The following is a 17,044-nucleotide window of genomic DNA, read 5'->3' as shown; positions in this document are numbered from 1 at the left end:
CCGCGGCAAAAGCCCAAATTGCAGCGGAAGGCAGAAGCTGCCCGCCTCGATCAAAATCAAATAACATCTCAATCCCCATTTTCCCGCCAAAACCCCACCCATAAAACCCCAATCGGATATTCTACGCACGAATTCTCTGATGTTCGCCGGCGAAAAAAACCCAAAAATGGTCATACTGAAAAAACCTAAATCGACCAGCTCCAACAATAACGTGTATCACATCGGTGGCATTCAGGTGGCGTTCCCGCACCAGCCCTATGGTACGCAGTTCGCTTTCATGGGCAGGGTCATATCGACGCTCGATCGGGCAACGAAAGACGGCCACTGTCACGCGTTGCTCGAGTCACCCACTGGCACTGGGAAGACGCTGTCCCTGCTGTGTTCGGCTCTGGCGTGGCTGAAGAATTACCAGGTGAAGAATCAGTATGCCAATCTCTCTAACTCGAAGCCCAATCCAGAGTCAATAACCGATCCCTTGAACCATGGAGGCGGATTTATCCCTGAATCGCAACCTCCAAGTGAGTGAATTTAGATTATGCGGGTTTTCTTTTACAGTGCTTTGAAGCTAAATTGCTGACAGTGATTTCTTGGTGAGGTTTTGCAGCGCCTGTGAATTTAGAAACAGGGAATCCTGCACCCAACAACAAAACTCAGAAGAAAAAGAATGCACCCACAATATACTACTCATCGTAAGTTTTGCCAAGTTACATAAAAACCATTAACTATTAAGATAAAACAGAATGTCTTTTGGCTTTTACAAGAATTATAGAAGTGTTATTGATTGAATATTTACATGTTGTTTTTCTTGTTCATAAAAGGAGGACTCATTCGCAACTTTCTCAAGTAATCCGTGAATACAAAAAAACTTCTTATCGAGTGCCAATGGCAGTTTTGGTAGGGCATTTAAATCTTCTTCTCAATACATTTGCTTGTTTATTAGAACCATGTAAGCTATCATGTATGTTACTCATGGTTTCTGTGATTCCCATGCATCAATTTCACCAGTAATATTGTTGAATTTCACTCCTTGCTCTTAAACTCCTAGCCAATAGAGCTTTTCCTTTGTAATTTTATGCTTAGATTTGAGTAGGATGTTCGTTCTTGTTGCTGTATTGATAATAAAGAAAACAACACCCAACGCACAAGGTTTCTCTATGGTGCGGTGCCTGAGTCTGCAAAGGGCAGATGCACACAGACTTACTCCATATTGCTGAGAGGCTATTGCCCTCTTTTGGATAAGTGGCTCATACGTTGCAGCGAGGCAATTATACTGTTGCGCCAAGGTTCACCCTTTATCTTGTCACTATGTTGTTATGCTCAAGTAGTTCAACTTGCAGAAGGGGTAGTACATTCGGGAAAGAGCAAACATATCAATGGTGCTTATGGTATTTGTAGAGGTTGATGTTGCTCAAAAGGTCCTCTAAAAAGTTTAAGAAACATAAATTTGTTTTGTTTAAAATAGTTATTTAACTGTTTCTTTGTTGCGAAGGTTGTTTTACATAAGACTTGCAGTAATTTCTTACGAGTCCACGTTTTTCAATGTTTTTACAGGCTTCCCGAAAACACTACTGCACAAATGCACTCGTATACGGGAAAGACAACATTGATGAAGAATGGTGCATTTCAAGCTCAAGACCTATTCTTTTTTCTTCTTTTTTTTTCCCTCAAAGAAACCTTCTGTATGTTATTTCTAATATGCGAGTGGAAATTTTCAGTAAGCTGCTTCTGAGAGAGAATGATCTTGGATGCTCTCATTTCAAGTGAGCAATCTTCTAACAAGCTATAATCATTTTGTTTTTTGGATTAGGACTTGCTGGTGTTATTCATGATCACCTTAGCTGTCTTTTATCGCTTTTTTTTCCATGAAAGTGATAAAAATTGCAACATTTATGAACAGAAATGTACACAAACTCAAAGGTCATCCATCACTCAGGAAAGGAGGTATCCATGAGGTCCATGATATTGAAGATCTTCTTAAAGTTGGACAAGTCGTCGAAGGTTTATTTCTTTTTCATGTTGTTTCCTAGAAGTTGCATTTTGTTGTTAAGAAAGAATTAAGATTTGTTCATATTTTTAGGTTGTCCATATTATGCTGCACGTTCCATGGCAGAGGAAGCACAGTTGGTTTTCTGCCCATACAATTACGTTATTAATCCAGTCATTCGAGGAGCAATGGAAGTAGATATTGAAGGAGCCATTGTTATCCTTGATGAAGCCCAGTACATCTCCAACCTCTGTTTCATTTCTCCAGAAAAAAAATAAAAATAAAAATGGAAGGGCATTAGCAAGTATGAATTTTAGTCAATTACTATTTAGGGCTAGCGATGTTTTACATTTTTTTGAATAATTTCACCATGTTATTCCATTACTTGGAATATAATTCTTTCTTTAGGGTAAGGAGATCTTATTGCCCTACATGGACTTAAGGTAGGGGTCAATATCTAACCAAAATAAAAGGGCAGGTGTAGAATATTACATCCCCAGGAAATCTGTGTCATTAACTATTTTATACTTTCAGTGCTTTTTTGCGATGTAGTGATTTAAAAAAAATGATGTAATAACTTCAATTTGATAGAGATGAATGTGTGTTCTTGCATATTTTGCAAAGAGTCCAGTATTTGATTGAAAAGACAGACAAGTTCCACAGCCAATTCAGTGTTTTCTTCGTCAATATCTGGGTTCTCAGAGATTGTATATTAGCACAACTGAGTCAATTTTCAAATCCATTTCTCATTTATTCCTTGGTTTTCAGCAATATTGAAGACATTGCTCGTGATGCTGGTAGTATGGATCTCGATGAAGATGTTTTGAACAGTAGGTTATGAAAATTATAAATTTTTGCTTCATAATGTGACCATCATCTTTCTTATACTGGTTTTTCATTATGGAAGAATTGCAGATGGAACTTGAGCAACTTTCCTTATCCGATGCTACAGTTTACCAGCCACTGTTTGATATGGCGGAGGTAGCAAATTGATGCATTTTATTTGTACTTGTTTTATGTTGGTACTTAGCGTGCTACAAATGTGTAGGGCCTTGTAAGTTGGATTGAACTCAGGAAAAACACACTCGAGAAACGTGAATTTCAGCATTACTGTTCTTGGTGAGCACCTTATTTAACATTCATATCTGTATGTTAATTGTTTCCATGATGTTATTAATACAAAATACATATATCTTTAAGTCTTTTTTTTTTTTTGATGCAGCATGATTGTTGCTATGCTGCTTTACTGTTAACTAAGTAAATATTGTATTCACAGCTCGAAAGTTTCTTCCCTCTATCTTTTATTACTTTTGCATTTGAAGGGAAACACATGGTGCTCCACCTTTTGGAGAAGCTCCTTTTTCATAATTGTAATTGATAACAAACATCATGTCGATTACTGTCTTGCTGCTGATTATGTGATTAAGACCAAAATGCATCTTGTTAGGCGACAAGTGAATAGTAGGAATTGTGGTCAATCTTGTTTTCATGGTTCACAAAGATTGAGTTGCGTATCAGCATATGACAAAGTAACTGTTGGAATATGTTTAGATAACTAAGTTTGGCCCCCACCATCAGTCAGCTTTTGGGAAAAGTGATTTAACATGGTATCTGTTCAAGGTCAGGAATTTGAATGTTCACTTCTTTAATGCATATCTTATTCAGTAAAATATCTCACTGTGTTAGGCCTCCCAAAATTGTCAAGCTCAAAATCAAATTGGTGATTTAACACTGTCAAAATGTCATGTTCTAAAAAAAATTCCATTGGCACCATAGGTATAGAGCACATCTCTAAACAAGTCCCTATATTTGACTATTTGTTGAAGATCTTTTTACACCGTGTTTTATTGACATACATGTTTAATTGGATTGTTTTCTGTATTATCATGTGTTGCAGTTGGACTGGTGATAAGGCTTTGAAAGAGCTCCAAGAAGCTAACATATCACAAAATTGCTTTCCCATCTTGCTTGATTGTGCCACAAAGGTATTATTGGATATTTTGTTCCTTAGCCTTTCAATGCTTGTTTCTTTTCTTTTTCCCCATTATCCATTGATTAAAGTAATTTTTTAAGGCAATCAAAGCTGCAACAGATACGGAATCAGTTGAGGCTCATTTAAGTGGTTTCGCAGTAACCGTGTTGGAAGGTCAGCACTTTTTATTTCTTGTTCATTTTCTCTTTGTTAATGTCCTAAAAAGTTATCATTGACTGGCCAAAATTTTGTACAGGGTTGTTCTCTTCTCTTACTTATTTCTTCTCGCGAAATGGGAGTCATACGTCTGACTATCAGCTTGCTTTGCAACGATATGTTAAAAGGGAAGCTAGTAAGTAATCAATAGTCTTTCAAGATGGTGTCATTTGCTTTGAGTTTTTTTAAGGAACAATTTTTATTTGAGTTCTTAGCATGCTGCTCTAGCCTCTGAGTTAAATTGGTGTAAATGGAAATAGAGAAGATGGCTTTAACATAGTTAATGCATAACTAGAATCATTTTTACTGATTTATTTACAAATGCATGGGCATTTCATGCTGGAGGTTTATATTCGATATCATTCTGTCTTTCTTATTGCCAAGAATACCTTAAATTTTTGTGTGGATCTTCAACTGTACATTGTTATCAATTTACCATTATGGCATCCAATGAAAAGAAAGGCATGCATTTTCGGAACTGTATGTTTGGTTCATGGCTTAGAATTATTATGATTCCCTTCATTGTTATAATTGTGCCTACAGAAAATGTTGGCGGCGGCTGGACACATACTATAAGTTTGTGGTGCTTGAATCCAGCTGTTGTTTTCAAGGATATCACAAACCTTTCCCTGTCTGTCATTTTAACATCTGGGTAAGTTTAGGGAATTAATATATTTAGTAGTATTGATGGTTCTGAATCACTATTGTGTGTAGATCGTTTTTAAGTACTTAATACTATTCAGGACTCTGTCACCAATGACTTCCTTTTCATCTGAGCTTGGAGTTCAGTTTGGAACTTGTATGGAGGCTCCTCATGTAATTGATGTTGAATCACAGGTATGGAAAGCATTCGCTTCTACCTTTAGCACTCAACTATTATAGTTGGTTATAGAGCAGATGAAGTTAGAAGCCATCTGTTGTTCCCTGCAGGTCTTCACTTCTATAATCACCACAGGTCTGGGTAATTACCCATTGAATGCAAGTTACAAAACAGCAGATGGATATGCTTTTCAGGCATCTTTCGATTTTAAAATTGAGTTTTGATTAATTGGATTTGGGAATGGATTCGTTCCTATATAAGTAATATGTTACTGTTTTTTTGGTCGTGAAGGATGCCCTTGGAAAATCTTTAGAGGAAATCTGCAAAATCGTTCCAAGTGGTGCTCTTGTGTTCTTCCCAAGTTATAAGCTGATGGAAAAACTATGTAACCGATGGCGTGCAACAGGCCAATGGTCCAAATTAAATGCAAGAAAATCCCTTTTTGTTGGTAAGGCACTAGGATTTTTTTTGTTAATTAGCCTTATACGATATGGGAAAAAAAAGGAAGTAGTTAGATAATTGAAATAGCCAAACTCTTATGTCTTTGTGTGCTTATGTATCGTCCTTTTGTTGATAATGGAATCACCTGGTTTACTTGGCATTTTTTACTTGAGTTTCTTATGCTTCATTGTACATTAGCATTTCTTGTAGTTGGGAACCAGGGGGAAGTATTGAACTTTCTTTTGTGGGTGCAGAGTCAAGGGGAGGAAGTCAGGAAGATTTTGAGGACACGTTAAGGGGTTATTATGCCTCACTACATAAAAGTAATAAACCTGCTGTTAGGAGAAGAAAGGTTAAGAAGATGGACCCTGATCACCCTGATGCAATTGAGTCGACCGAAAACACCACAAAAGATGGAGCCGGTTTCCTTGCAGTTTGCCGAGGAAAGGTGCAATGTTTCTATCTATTTTGATTAAAGTTACGTTCCATGCATTATAATGATCAACTATTTTGAAATTTCAGAAATCTTTTCTACTCTGAGGATTTGGATTTGACCTCTGTAGAAGAGTTAGTCCAGTGATTTTTTTGATTTGAGTGACCTAGATTATAGTTGGCAAAAGTTGGGATTTATTGGACATAGTTTCCTGCACAAACCTGACATCCTAGACAATGTGTTGCGCTTTTAATGATAGGCGAAGATATATTTTCTCTTTTAGCATTGTAGGTATAAGCCCCTAAGATTATGGTTCATGTGGAAGCAGCTTAAGGTATGAACTTTGAATTCTATTTGGCAGTCAGGCAAATCACTCGTTATTACTGCCAATGTGTGCACACTGCCTCATATGAGAATGAAATTACTTTCTGCATGTGCTTAATTGTTGTACAACTTGTGTTGTTCTTGCAGGTCTCAGAAGGAATTGATTTTTCTGATGATAATGCTCGAGTTGTTGTATCCTTTTTCCTTATGTGAAACATAAGTGCGACTTGTACTTTTTGGGTTAAAGATCCTAATGCTTACTGGCCAACAGAATCTCTGGAAGATCCATATCAGATGTCATCTGTTCAGTTCAATCTTATTGATATGTTAAATAATAAAATATTGGAACTCAGTGTTCAGTCTCATTTATTAATTTCAAAACTTTGTTTTCTTCCTCGGATAATTATTGACTTTAGTTGTAAATACTTGACTATGCAAGATAATTGTTGGCATTCCATTTCCAAACATGTAAGAACTCTTAACATTTTTGTCATTACTATTATATTAACTATAAGATCTAGTTTTCTGATTGGTTGAACTTGGTAACAGAAATGACATTCAAGTCGCTCTAAAGAAAAGGTACAATGATACATACAAGACATCCAAAAACCTGCTTAGTGGAAGCGAATGGTATTGCCAACAAGCCTTCCGAGCTTTAAATCAAGCTGCAGGTCTGCACTATCATTCATTTCACTTTATCAGACTCACTCCGATGCACAAGAACAGCATTTTTTTCAGTTCACAGAACATGACATTTACTTTTTTTTGTGTTTATATAGGACGTTGTATACGACATAGGTTTGACTATGGAGCTATCATCTTACTAGGTAATACATTTGAACTTGATTTGTTATCTCCACTGCTTTGCATAATTTGAGAAGTTGTACTAATTCAAACACCTTTTTTTGTTATTTAGTAATTGATTCATTGTTAATGGTTCTTTTCTTCTGACATGCAGATGAGCGATTCCAGGAGGAGAGAAATAGAATATACATTTCAAAATGGCTTAGGAAATCTATTCAAGAATTTGAAAGCTTTGAAACATCGCTAGAGAAACTGAAATCCTTTTTCTGTGATATCAAGGTTGCCTATAAACCTTCTCTGTGTCTACATTTAACTATACAATTAATGCTCAAGTTCTATGAAGCCACTGGATAGATGGTGTACTTGAACGGTTCCTTTGGTTGAACATGCTTCCAGGAAAGGATTGGGAAGAAAATGGCCGATTTGTCACCACATTCAGACAAGAGCAAGGGCAAAAAGGCTTTGAAGGATCAAAGTTATGGGCTGACAGAAAACAAAATACTTAAAACAAACAAGCCCGATCACTTTGAGCAGAATCTAGGTTCTGTGGCAAACTGTAACGGCACTCGTTCCCAGTTAAATTCTCAAACTGATCTCGAAGCTTGGGGACATGTGCTAATAGATGAGGACAGTGACAGAGAATGTGTTGAACTGGAAAGCATGGCTCAGAAAGATATGAGGTGCATGCAAAACCTTTTTCAACTTTCCATCTTAGTTGGAGCCGGAACCCGTATATAGCTTGTCACTTTGTGATATATATTTCATTCTGTCCAGGCCATCAAATTCTCTATTAATTACTTTTGCATGTGTAAGTTTAGCCAGTTGTCTTATGCAATCTCTTTTAATCTAATTGAATTCCTCTGCCCTTTGTAGGACGGCTGATTCATTATCTATGGAATTTTCCCATGAAGTTCTAGAAATATCTACCGTCAAAGAAACCCCTGTTATGGATGGCAGTATAACAATGGCTAGTTTGGGATCCTTATCGAGGAATGGTCACTGTAATTCAATGTCAACTCAAGTCAACACCAAATACAAAGATGAAGTAGCATCTCGTTCCATGTATTTAGAAAACCAAACTAAGGCTCCCCACAGAGCCCAGCGTTCAGCAGAAGTCACTCCTGAGAAGGAATCAACTGGAATTACCAGCATCCTGACAGTGGATGTGGAGTCATCTTTCAATTTGAGTACTAATTCTCATACCCAGAAAAGAAGAAAGTTCATTAACTCAACATTGGTGGACCTTACTGGAGAACAGCCTGATGGTCTTGATACCCAAACCTGTTGCCGTACTGGTGTCTTAAAAAGCTCAATGGCCAACGGAGATATTACTCGCAGAATTGAATTTGGCTTTGAAGACTCTGGTTCCAGACACCAATTTGCCAAGTCCAATTCACCTGGATCACCCTTGTTAAATAGTTCAGTTGTTTCATCTTCGTCTTCTGGCCTTTTCACTGACAGGATGCTACAATTTTCCTGCTCACTCTGTAGAAGCCCCTTGGGTCTTCCAGAGAACAATCTATATGTTAGATGCTCAATAACTTCAACATCAAAAGTTCACTTGGTTACCCTTGTGAAAGAAAGATCTGAACATCATGATGTGAATACCTCAACATGTATACCTGTAGTTATGGCTGATATATCCTTAGTTGATCGGCGTCTATTCCTAAAAAACCTGCAAGGTCATCCAGGACAGGGTGTTTGGTGTCAAGAAGACGGGTGCGTTTTTAGTACCATCTTTTGCCCCTTCTGCAGTACCACCAGAAACAGTCTTGGTGTACAGATCATGGCAACTGATGCATCAAATGTTCAATTGCTTAACAAGGTAGGACGTAAACAAATAAAGTGTTCTTGGATGGACTTCATAACTGCATTACAGTGTTTTTTGTATCTTGAAATTGTTTGACGTTGCACTCAAAGAAATGCCATGTCCTCTTGCATGTTCATGGCATTGCTCGACTCAGCTGACTTATAATCTTGTTTTTCTGCTATGTCCAGATATTATTCTTCTTTGATTGTTTGGAAATACATAATCTTGAAGGATCACAGGAAAAGGCACCAAACCAGAAGGTATGTGTGTTTAATTTGATTTGTCCAACTTATTTAGTAACTTAGTGGTTTTGTAGTTATGACCAAATAGGATCAACTCTTCACTCCTTTCGTAAAGCTTAGAGCATAGGAAAGAAAATTTTAGTTTGATTTGCTGTATTGGCTGAGGAACGAATGAACGATGGGACGCTGGTGATGCATTGTATGTTGGAGATCTAGCCATATAGGGTTCACCACCTTAAGTTGATTGAGGAGCACATGCTAAATTACCTTGTGTTGAACCTCTTTGATAACACGACCATTCTTGATTACTTTGTCAAGTTTTTCTGGATGTCAAAAAATGTCCAAGGCAATGTGTGGGGATAAGAGGGTTAATGATGCTTGTTAGGTACAACTCTTAGTGATGCCAGAAATATCATATCTGAGAGAATGATACAACTTTCAACTTTGAATCTTCACCATATTCTTTTTGTCAGAATCTAAAGTAGCATTTCTCAACGTGATTATAGGAGACATTGCAAGCTAATGGCTCGGGAATGGATAGAGCTCCCATTTTAGATTACATCGATCAATATTCATATTCCCCACAACAAACCGTGGGACACTGGAGGACTACAAAATCAAAGGTAGCAATTCAATTTTCTTCAGCTTAAACCATAGTATTTCTGGCAAATCAATACTTACCATTCGTTTCTTAAACCCTGCAGCTGAGACTACCAAAGCGAAGTTGAGAGGATTGGAATCAAAATGGAGGAGCGGTGGTAAATATCTCAATGCTGTTGCCCATGTAGTCAATCTGATGTATTGAGTGGTTCTGCAGAATTTACTGATGGAAAATATCATAAAGCTATCACTCTTATAATTCAAAGTGAGTTTTTGGGCTGCTGTCTCTTAATATGTACCAAAGCTCTGGCCAGGCGTGGAAGTGGAATGGTTTGCAGTCTTTCACAGCCAACGAGAATGTAACTATTAGAAAATCAAACATTGATCCACATAGTTTTGTTTTTGTATATTCTGATTCTTCATCTGGTAAAATGAAGTTTTTATCAAAAAAAAAAATACATGTGGGACAGGCTTTTTGTAGGTGGGAGTGGTGGAGTCTAATTTATTCTCTCAATACTAGATTATCACTTTTTTCCTGCTAAGCAAGATTACTTCACAATGAATTCAAAATTAAGAGCTCTTCTCATATATTGAGATAAGAAATGGATTTTTGATAGGGAAAATTGTATTAACATAAACCTTCCAGCTTCATTGTGAAATAATCTAGTATTCAAATGTCTTGCGCATATAACTTTGCATCAGCACTCCTTCTCTGTGTGTGTATGAATGCATATTAAGGATGAGCAATTGCACTTGAGTACAAAGTAGACGCATACTATCATAATTTGATGAAAGTATGGATGAGTAGAAGAAAGAGGTGAAAGAAGGGTTTTCATCCAACACACTTGAGTTATTGTCCACATTTGGGCTCAAAATCCCATGTGACTTTGTCCTTCTTGTAAGTGCCTCGAGTGTTATTATGTTGAGTCATATTTGTAAACCACATTGCTTGGCATTCACAAAGTGATTTGGACTTTAACACTCTCCGTACTTGTGCGCTCGATTATCCAAGACCCAACTATACGGGTTAGGGTTCTTGTGGTACTCCTCACTTTGTGGATGATTTATCCATAAGGATATCCGTTTGGTTCACCAGGTGACCCGAACAAGTGAATGTGCATTGAGTCTATGCTCCGACACCATATTATAGAAAAAAATATGGATAAATAGAAGGAGGTGAGAGAAAAGATTTGCCCCAAACCACTTGAGATATTATCCACAATTGAGACCCAAGCCCCATGTGATTTTGTCATTCTAAAAGACATCTCAAATGTTCTTATGTTGAGACATGTTTATAAATCATATTGTTTGGTTTCACTCGGCGATGTTGGATTTTAGCACATGCTGCTTATTGAATGTTAATTTGAAGTTGAACAAAAACATAAATGTTTATTGAATGATTTTGGGTCGGAAAATATTTATGCGTTTACGAAATATTTACATGTCTAGATCTTGACTTGACTTGAATTTCGAACTGTCTCAGTTTTAAATCGAATTTTTTTTTTGATTTAATCGATTCAAACAAATTTGATAATCTAAATCGGACAGAACTTTGTCACCCCTAATTGCACCGTATAAAAAAACAAAAAACCAAGCCGTATAAAAAAACAAAAAACCAAGGTTTGAGGTTAACACTATTCCACCGATGCCATGCATATTTCATTGGGCCGTGGCAGCCAGCTCACCCAGTCCATAGTGGGCTCTAAAGTTGACCCGACTCCCCACCAAAACCCGCATTAACAACAAAAAGTCTAAATAGCAGTGTGAGAGTCATTAAGAGAGTGAAGAAGCACAACAGAAAACACAAAGCGGCAACCCTTCGAAGCCCTATAATTCACTCATCCAATAGGATCATTTCGCAAGGATCGACGACGTGGCAGTAAATTAACCGAATCCCGCCCAAACCCCCAAAACCAAAATTCATTTCGTTCGCAATTGAATTTCAATTTTACTCTGTCAAACTAAATATCTCCGCCTTGTCCACCCTCTGAAGACTTCACGCGCTCTCTTTCCTTCTCTTTCTCTGAAGACCAAAACCTAGCTCTTCGAAGGTGCGTTTTCGCCGATTCTTATCGATTTTGGTTGATATTTGGTGGTTTGCAAGTTGTTCTTATCTATTTTTGCTGTGGTTTTTGCTGATCCGGCTTTGGAACCGCAGGATTCGTCATGAAGGGAGGTAGATCAAAGGCGGAGCCTAAGAACGCCAAGTGAGTATATGCCATTTCTCGACTCTCTTTTGCTCAATTTCTTCCTCCTATTGACTTCTTGTCGTGGATTTCTAGATTCTAGATTAAATAGATCTGGATAATTTTACCGTAAATTCGCTCTAGCATTAAATGCTATTATTAATGATTCGCTTATAATGATACTATTTACTTGATTAAACTATGATAGGCTTGGCTTGAATAAGAAAGGCAAAGCCGTAAGCAAATCGGGCAAAGCAGCCAAGGATCCTAACAAGCCTAAGAGGCCTGCAAGCGCGTTCTTCGTTTTCATGTAATTATCAACTCCTTATCTGTAAATTAATTGTTGGTCAAACATGTGTTTGGATGCCTCGTAAGTAGAATTATATGCGTGTTATAATTTACTATGATCTGTGAAATTTCATCTGCTTATGTAGTTCGATTATTGTAGGGAGGACTTCCGAGAGACGTACAAGAAGGAACATCCTAAAAACAAATCCGTTGCTGCTGTAAGTATGTGTAATTTTTAGTCCTTTGGATGCATCAGAGGTAGACAACAATCTGCTGATTGTTATTTAGTTTGGCTTTTTAAATCACTTTTGTTGTACTATTCAGGTTGGTAAGGCTGGCGGTGACAAGTGGAAGTCATTGAGCGAAGCTGTAAGTAATTGATTGTCTGGGAGTCTGATTACTGTGTTTTAATTAAGTTTTCTTATTTAATTTAAATTTAATTTGATGATTTAGGAGAAAGCCCCTTATGTAGCCAAGGCCGTGAAGAGGAAAGCTGAGTATGAGAAGAACATGAAAGCCTTCAACAAGAGACAGGTATTACAAGTTTTCACTAAATTACTAGCTTGCTTGATTATCGTAATTCATTGTTGATATTGGTTTATTAATTGTTGTATCCAGGCTGAAGGTCCAAAGGAGGAGGAAGAAGCAGAATCTGAAAAGTCAATGTCTGAGGTGAATGATGAGGATGATGATGAAGAGGGCAGTGGGGAGGTACGTTGGAATGATGCTGTTTGACTTTTTGATAATGCTCTTGTCGTTGTGACATTAGACTGATCATCTTGTGTTTGATGCAGGACGAGGATGATGAGTAGGAATGTGCACAAGGGAAATAGCATGGTTCCATAGTCATTTAGGTTGTGACAATGTTCCAACATCTATTGTCTACGGTTTGATATTTCTATGTTAACTTTTCTTTAGGTTACTCTATGCTCCCTTTGTCATTTTGCCTTATTAGAATGTAATAGCTGTAAACAGGAGATTGGCGTCCGTGTGTTCTCTCCATCAAAGCCTGATGATTTAGTTAAGTAGTTCGTGATTTGTAGATTATCTCGTCTCTTTTCCTTTGTTGCACTTTTTTGTGAATTCTCTTTTGCTCTCTTATTTTGATGCTTTTCATGGAATGGTTTGGATTGCAGTTTTGACTCGACTTTGGATTTTTTTCCCCTTGTGGAAACCGTCTGCCATGTTTTGAAGTTATAATTTTTTATTTTTGTGTTTTGCCTTCTGGTGCTCTGGACTACATATAGTTGATAATTGTCAATTGTTGGTGCTTTTTCTTTGCTCTTCCTATCCTTGATGTTTGCCATTCTCTTTTGAGATATTTTTATGTATTTGATTAGATGAAATGTTATGCTTTGCTCCCATGGATTTCTTAATTATGCACTTTTCTGCTTTTACCTGATTTTATGTTTTTTACTGGTGTACTGCGTTCATTGAATCAGAAGTTGAATTGATGATATGTCTCTTCCAAACATTTGTTTAAGACAAAACATACAATAGCATCAATATATTAAATTCTTAGCAGTTGTACATAGGCGGCACATCCCTTGTGCTGGTTTTAGTTTTGTAAAGCTTTTAATACAAATAACTTTTTATTTCGGTTATTACTTTTTTTGCTTGTGTTTTTAAAGGTCTTTCGAATGATTTTTTGGCTTGCATTGAATCCCTTTCAACAGGGAACTACTTTGTGATGCTGAGGGGAGTTATGTATGCGCTAATCTGTGAAATTTTTATGAATATTTCGTAGCACTTTTGGACCATCAATTTGCCTTGCCAAGGTGGTTTATATTAAGCTATTAGCCTAGTACATGTCAAGGTTGTCTGATTTACATAATTGGTTTGATTCACTGTTTGTTTGTTTGCTTATTTGCTCTACGGCTGTATGCCTTGTTTGCATTGAATTCCTTGTTTACAAGTATTGCCGTCTGAAATACTACAAGTGGAAAGCAGATCGAATCGGTAGGTGGCTTATTGTTTGAGGTAATTGATGATGGACAGAAAAATACTTAACCAAACACCCAATTAACATTTTCACATCATCAAAGCTTACCATTTTTTTTTTATAGTTTTAAAACTCTTAATACAAGTTGGATACTAAAGATACGCACCCTAAATTGCTCGATTTGTTCCAATTTCTGCAAACCGAATCAAGGCTTTCCATGAAGATGGATTGATTCAATCTGCATCTTTTGAAAGTTTAGGAGTAGGAATCTTGTGATGCTTAAATAATCGGCCTGCGTTACATACTTACCTATCCACTTAATCGGATTCATTCGTCCAAATCAGGGAAACTCAGATGCGATTGTGTGGTCATGAATTCCTCCATATTCACTCCCAGAATTGCATGGCCCATTCTGGTTTGTGGGCGGAACCTTGATTCTGTAATTCCTAGGCAAAGTGACATTCTTGAGCCTCAAATCTTGGCCCCCCACAACTGGGCTATTCATTCTTTGTAGAAGCCCAATCCTTCGTTAGCTTGCCGTTCTTCTTTTCGGAATAGTTCTCCGACTGATTTTCAGGTGAAACTAGATATTGCTCTCGAGTTCTTATCGCTGATGTTAGGAGAAATGCATAAGTAATTGCTTGTAACTTCATCTAGTTATGCTAATTTGAGGCACCAACTTTCTTTTGGATCTTATCTGCTCATCTCTGGTTATAAAGCTCTTTTGAGGCCTGAATCATCTCCCTCAGGCTATAAAGCATTTTCTCGAAACTTAAGTATGCTGATTTGATTTCCTTCCCTTTAAGGCTATAACATATCTAGATATGTATGAAGCCTGTTAAATTGTATGCGTTGAGAACAGTTTTCTCAATATACCTGTTGAAGCCTGGTAACAGGCTGATACTAAGAGTGTAAATATACCGCTAATTAAGTAAAATTACATAATATGATAAAAATTTAGGAGCACATCCTCTACTGCACAAGACATTGAACACACACACACACTAAATGCACACCTATGCTTTGTTGGACTAGCAATCTCTTATTATATGCAGCGACTCTTCCATGATTTCAATTTACTTCAGCTTCTGGATATGATAATTGACGGTATGCTCTTTCCATTTCTCCTTTTCTAGATACCTCTCATGAAAACTCACTTCCCCATTTGTTGTCACAGTCAACGCGGCAGTGCTCCTTGTGCCATAACATCCCTACACATCAGGGGAAAAAAAGGGTAAAGCAAACAAGCATCAAACGGTTCATGGGAGTGAATATATGGATTCTTGAGATCGACAATGATTACCAAAGGTGTGTCAACTTCGACGAATATGGAACTCAGGTTGAATTCCCAGTCAATGGAACAGATACCAGGTAACCTACTGACCTCAGCTTTTACTCTGTCTCTCATTAGTTTCTCTGCCATAATTTTCAATGGTATTTCACCTTCACTATATTGACAAAGCAGTTCCTTGAATTTCTGCCCCAGGCGCTGAGCCTGCATAAGAAGAGAGAAAATATCCAGGGCTCATCTTATTCTGCTGCATAGGATAGAGTATAGCCAAAATTGCATGTCTAGATGGTCATGGTTATATGTCTAATATCTGCCTTGCAACTCAATGCATGATAATAGAGTCTTAGTTGGTCCACTCATTTTCTGAGGATGGATCATAATCATATAGGTTTCACTACATATCTGCAATGACTATGATGTACTCATGTGCACAATAGGGTTTTGAATTATCCTCACCTTAGGCCAAGGTGAGTCAAGCTTTGCATTTGAGAGCACATGAATGCCTAATGAAACCTCCTGAATGGTAACTGCTTGTCCTTTGGGTCTGTTGGAGACATAAACCATTTTCTTGGAAGAAATGTCTGCCACTATTAGGTTGAATCCATTGTAATGATGAGCCTCTTCCACCAATTCCTCAGCAAACTCCTTTGGACTCTTTGTACTCTGTAATGAACATAGTTTGCATAATAACATACATTGAAGTAGGTTGGTTGAATTCTCTGGATGGAAGGTTCCCCCCCCCCCCCCCCAAAGAATGAAGAATAATACCTCCAAGAAGAGAACAGGAAGGTCTCCACGGCTCTTAGCCTCTGGCAGTGTATGAAGCTCCAACACATTTGTTAGAAATGCTACTCTTCCTTTCCTTGAACAAGCCAGCCATGTCCCTCCACCCACTTCGTCTCTTCCTCCCAAAATCTCACAACCTTCCCACCACGCCACTTCCTTTGTAGCCCTAAAGAACCAATGAAAAGGAAATACCCAAAAGACAATAACAAAACCCAATAGTGAATTAAGAGTTGAAGAAAGTTTCTGACTTGCCTGTTGTGATATTCATCTCTGTTTTGCAAGAGAAGTAATGGGTAGAGTGGATGAGCTTGCCAAACAAACGCAACTATGCACATGTTTTTTTAAGGTCTGCAATAACCAGGTGAAATGATGATATTTTCTTACAAAAGCAGGTATGATGAAGAGGGAGAGGAGGGAGGAAGATATATACACTCAAAAGGCTCAAAGCGATAAGCATTAAAACCTATAAATTGCAAATATATTGTGTATATCCCCAATCAAATACCTGTGTGCATTGTTGAAAAACAAGGTTCCAAAGCTACTGTGGGTGTCATGGTCTGTTTGGACTATATAATCAATTTAAAAACTTGTTTCGGTTTTCATTACAAAAAAATAAAAGATTTTGACTACTACACTACATAAATAAAATACATTATTTATATTATTAAGAAAGAGTAGGATAGCTTTAAATTATTTTAATCCTCCATTAGAGAGGATAATGATCATGAATCGTCTTACCAAATATGTTAAAAGTGTTCTTTATTAGTGGTCAAATTTCGTGATTCATATGTTGTTAAGAAGGTTTTTACTAGCCAACACTTAGATGGGTTGCGGTGACATGCTAATCCTTTTAACAATAGTTATTGCTCAAATCGGACATTCCATGGTGGATGGGTCGTGTCGTG

The 17,044-nt window shown here is 37.4% G+C and overlaps 3 protein-coding genes across 4 annotated transcripts; 2 read left to right on the top strand and 1 right to left on the bottom strand.

Annotated features, from left to right (window-relative positions):
• Positions 1–31: 31 nt before the first annotated feature.
• LOC120009676 (Fanconi anemia group J protein homolog) lies at positions 32–10,102 on the top strand. Of its 2 annotated transcripts, none has more exons than XM_038860349.1 (28): positions 32–518; positions 605–689; positions 819–894; positions 1,552–1,616; positions 1,716–1,760; positions 1,898–1,998; positions 2,078–2,219; positions 2,753–2,814; positions 2,892–2,965; positions 3,033–3,103; positions 3,882–3,969; positions 4,058–4,130; positions 4,213–4,308; positions 4,716–4,824; positions 4,916–5,009; positions 5,103–5,186; positions 5,284–5,440; positions 5,688–5,881; positions 6,338–6,382; positions 6,630–6,658; positions 6,740–6,861; positions 6,970–7,017; positions 7,149–7,273; positions 7,391–7,674; positions 7,868–8,819; positions 8,993–9,064; positions 9,553–9,669; positions 9,751–10,102. In XM_038860349.1, the coding sequence occupies exons 1-28, from the start codon at positions 140–142 to the stop codon at positions 9,772–9,774; spliced, it is 3,813 nt and encodes a 1,270-aa protein (XP_038716277.1). In that variant the 5' UTR covers positions 32–139; the 3' UTR covers positions 9,775–10,102. The 2 variants fall into 2 exon arrangements, with proteins under 2 accessions (XP_038716277.1, XP_038716276.1); XM_038860348.1 differs by having other exon boundaries at positions 596–689.
• Positions 10,103–11,525: 1,423 nt separating this feature from the next.
• Positions 11,526–13,167, top strand: LOC120009151 (high mobility group B protein 3-like). The gene is made up of 8 exons (XM_038859614.1): positions 11,526–11,697; positions 11,805–11,853; positions 12,041–12,142; positions 12,281–12,338; positions 12,445–12,489; positions 12,574–12,654; positions 12,739–12,831; positions 12,915–13,167. The coding sequence occupies exons 2-8, from the start codon at positions 11,813–11,815 to the stop codon at positions 12,930–12,932; spliced, it is 438 nt and encodes a 145-aa protein (XP_038715542.1). The 5' UTR covers positions 11,526–11,697; positions 11,805–11,812; the 3' UTR covers positions 12,933–13,167.
• A 1,747-nt stretch (positions 13,168–14,914) lies between these two features.
• On the bottom strand, positions 14,915–16,596 carry LOC120009150 (transport and Golgi organization 2 homolog). The gene is made up of 5 exons (XM_038859613.1): positions 16,392–16,596; positions 16,122–16,305; positions 15,810–16,016; positions 15,366–15,557; positions 14,915–15,273 (listed from the first exon to the last, which is right to left on the bottom strand). The coding sequence occupies exons 1-5, from the start codon at positions 16,472–16,474 to the stop codon at positions 15,139–15,141; spliced, it is 801 nt and encodes a 266-aa protein (XP_038715541.1). The 5' UTR covers positions 16,475–16,596; the 3' UTR covers positions 14,915–15,138.
• Positions 16,597–17,044: the final 448 nt, after the last annotated feature.

Source organism: Tripterygium wilfordii, chromosome 11 (genome assembly GCF_013401445.1).
Source record: "Tripterygium wilfordii isolate XIE 37 chromosome 11, ASM1340144v1, whole genome shotgun sequence".
NCBI classification, from domain to species: domain Eukaryota; kingdom Viridiplantae; phylum Streptophyta; class Magnoliopsida; order Celastrales; family Celastraceae; genus Tripterygium; species Tripterygium wilfordii.
This window is presented reverse-complemented; position numbering and strand designations above follow the sequence as displayed.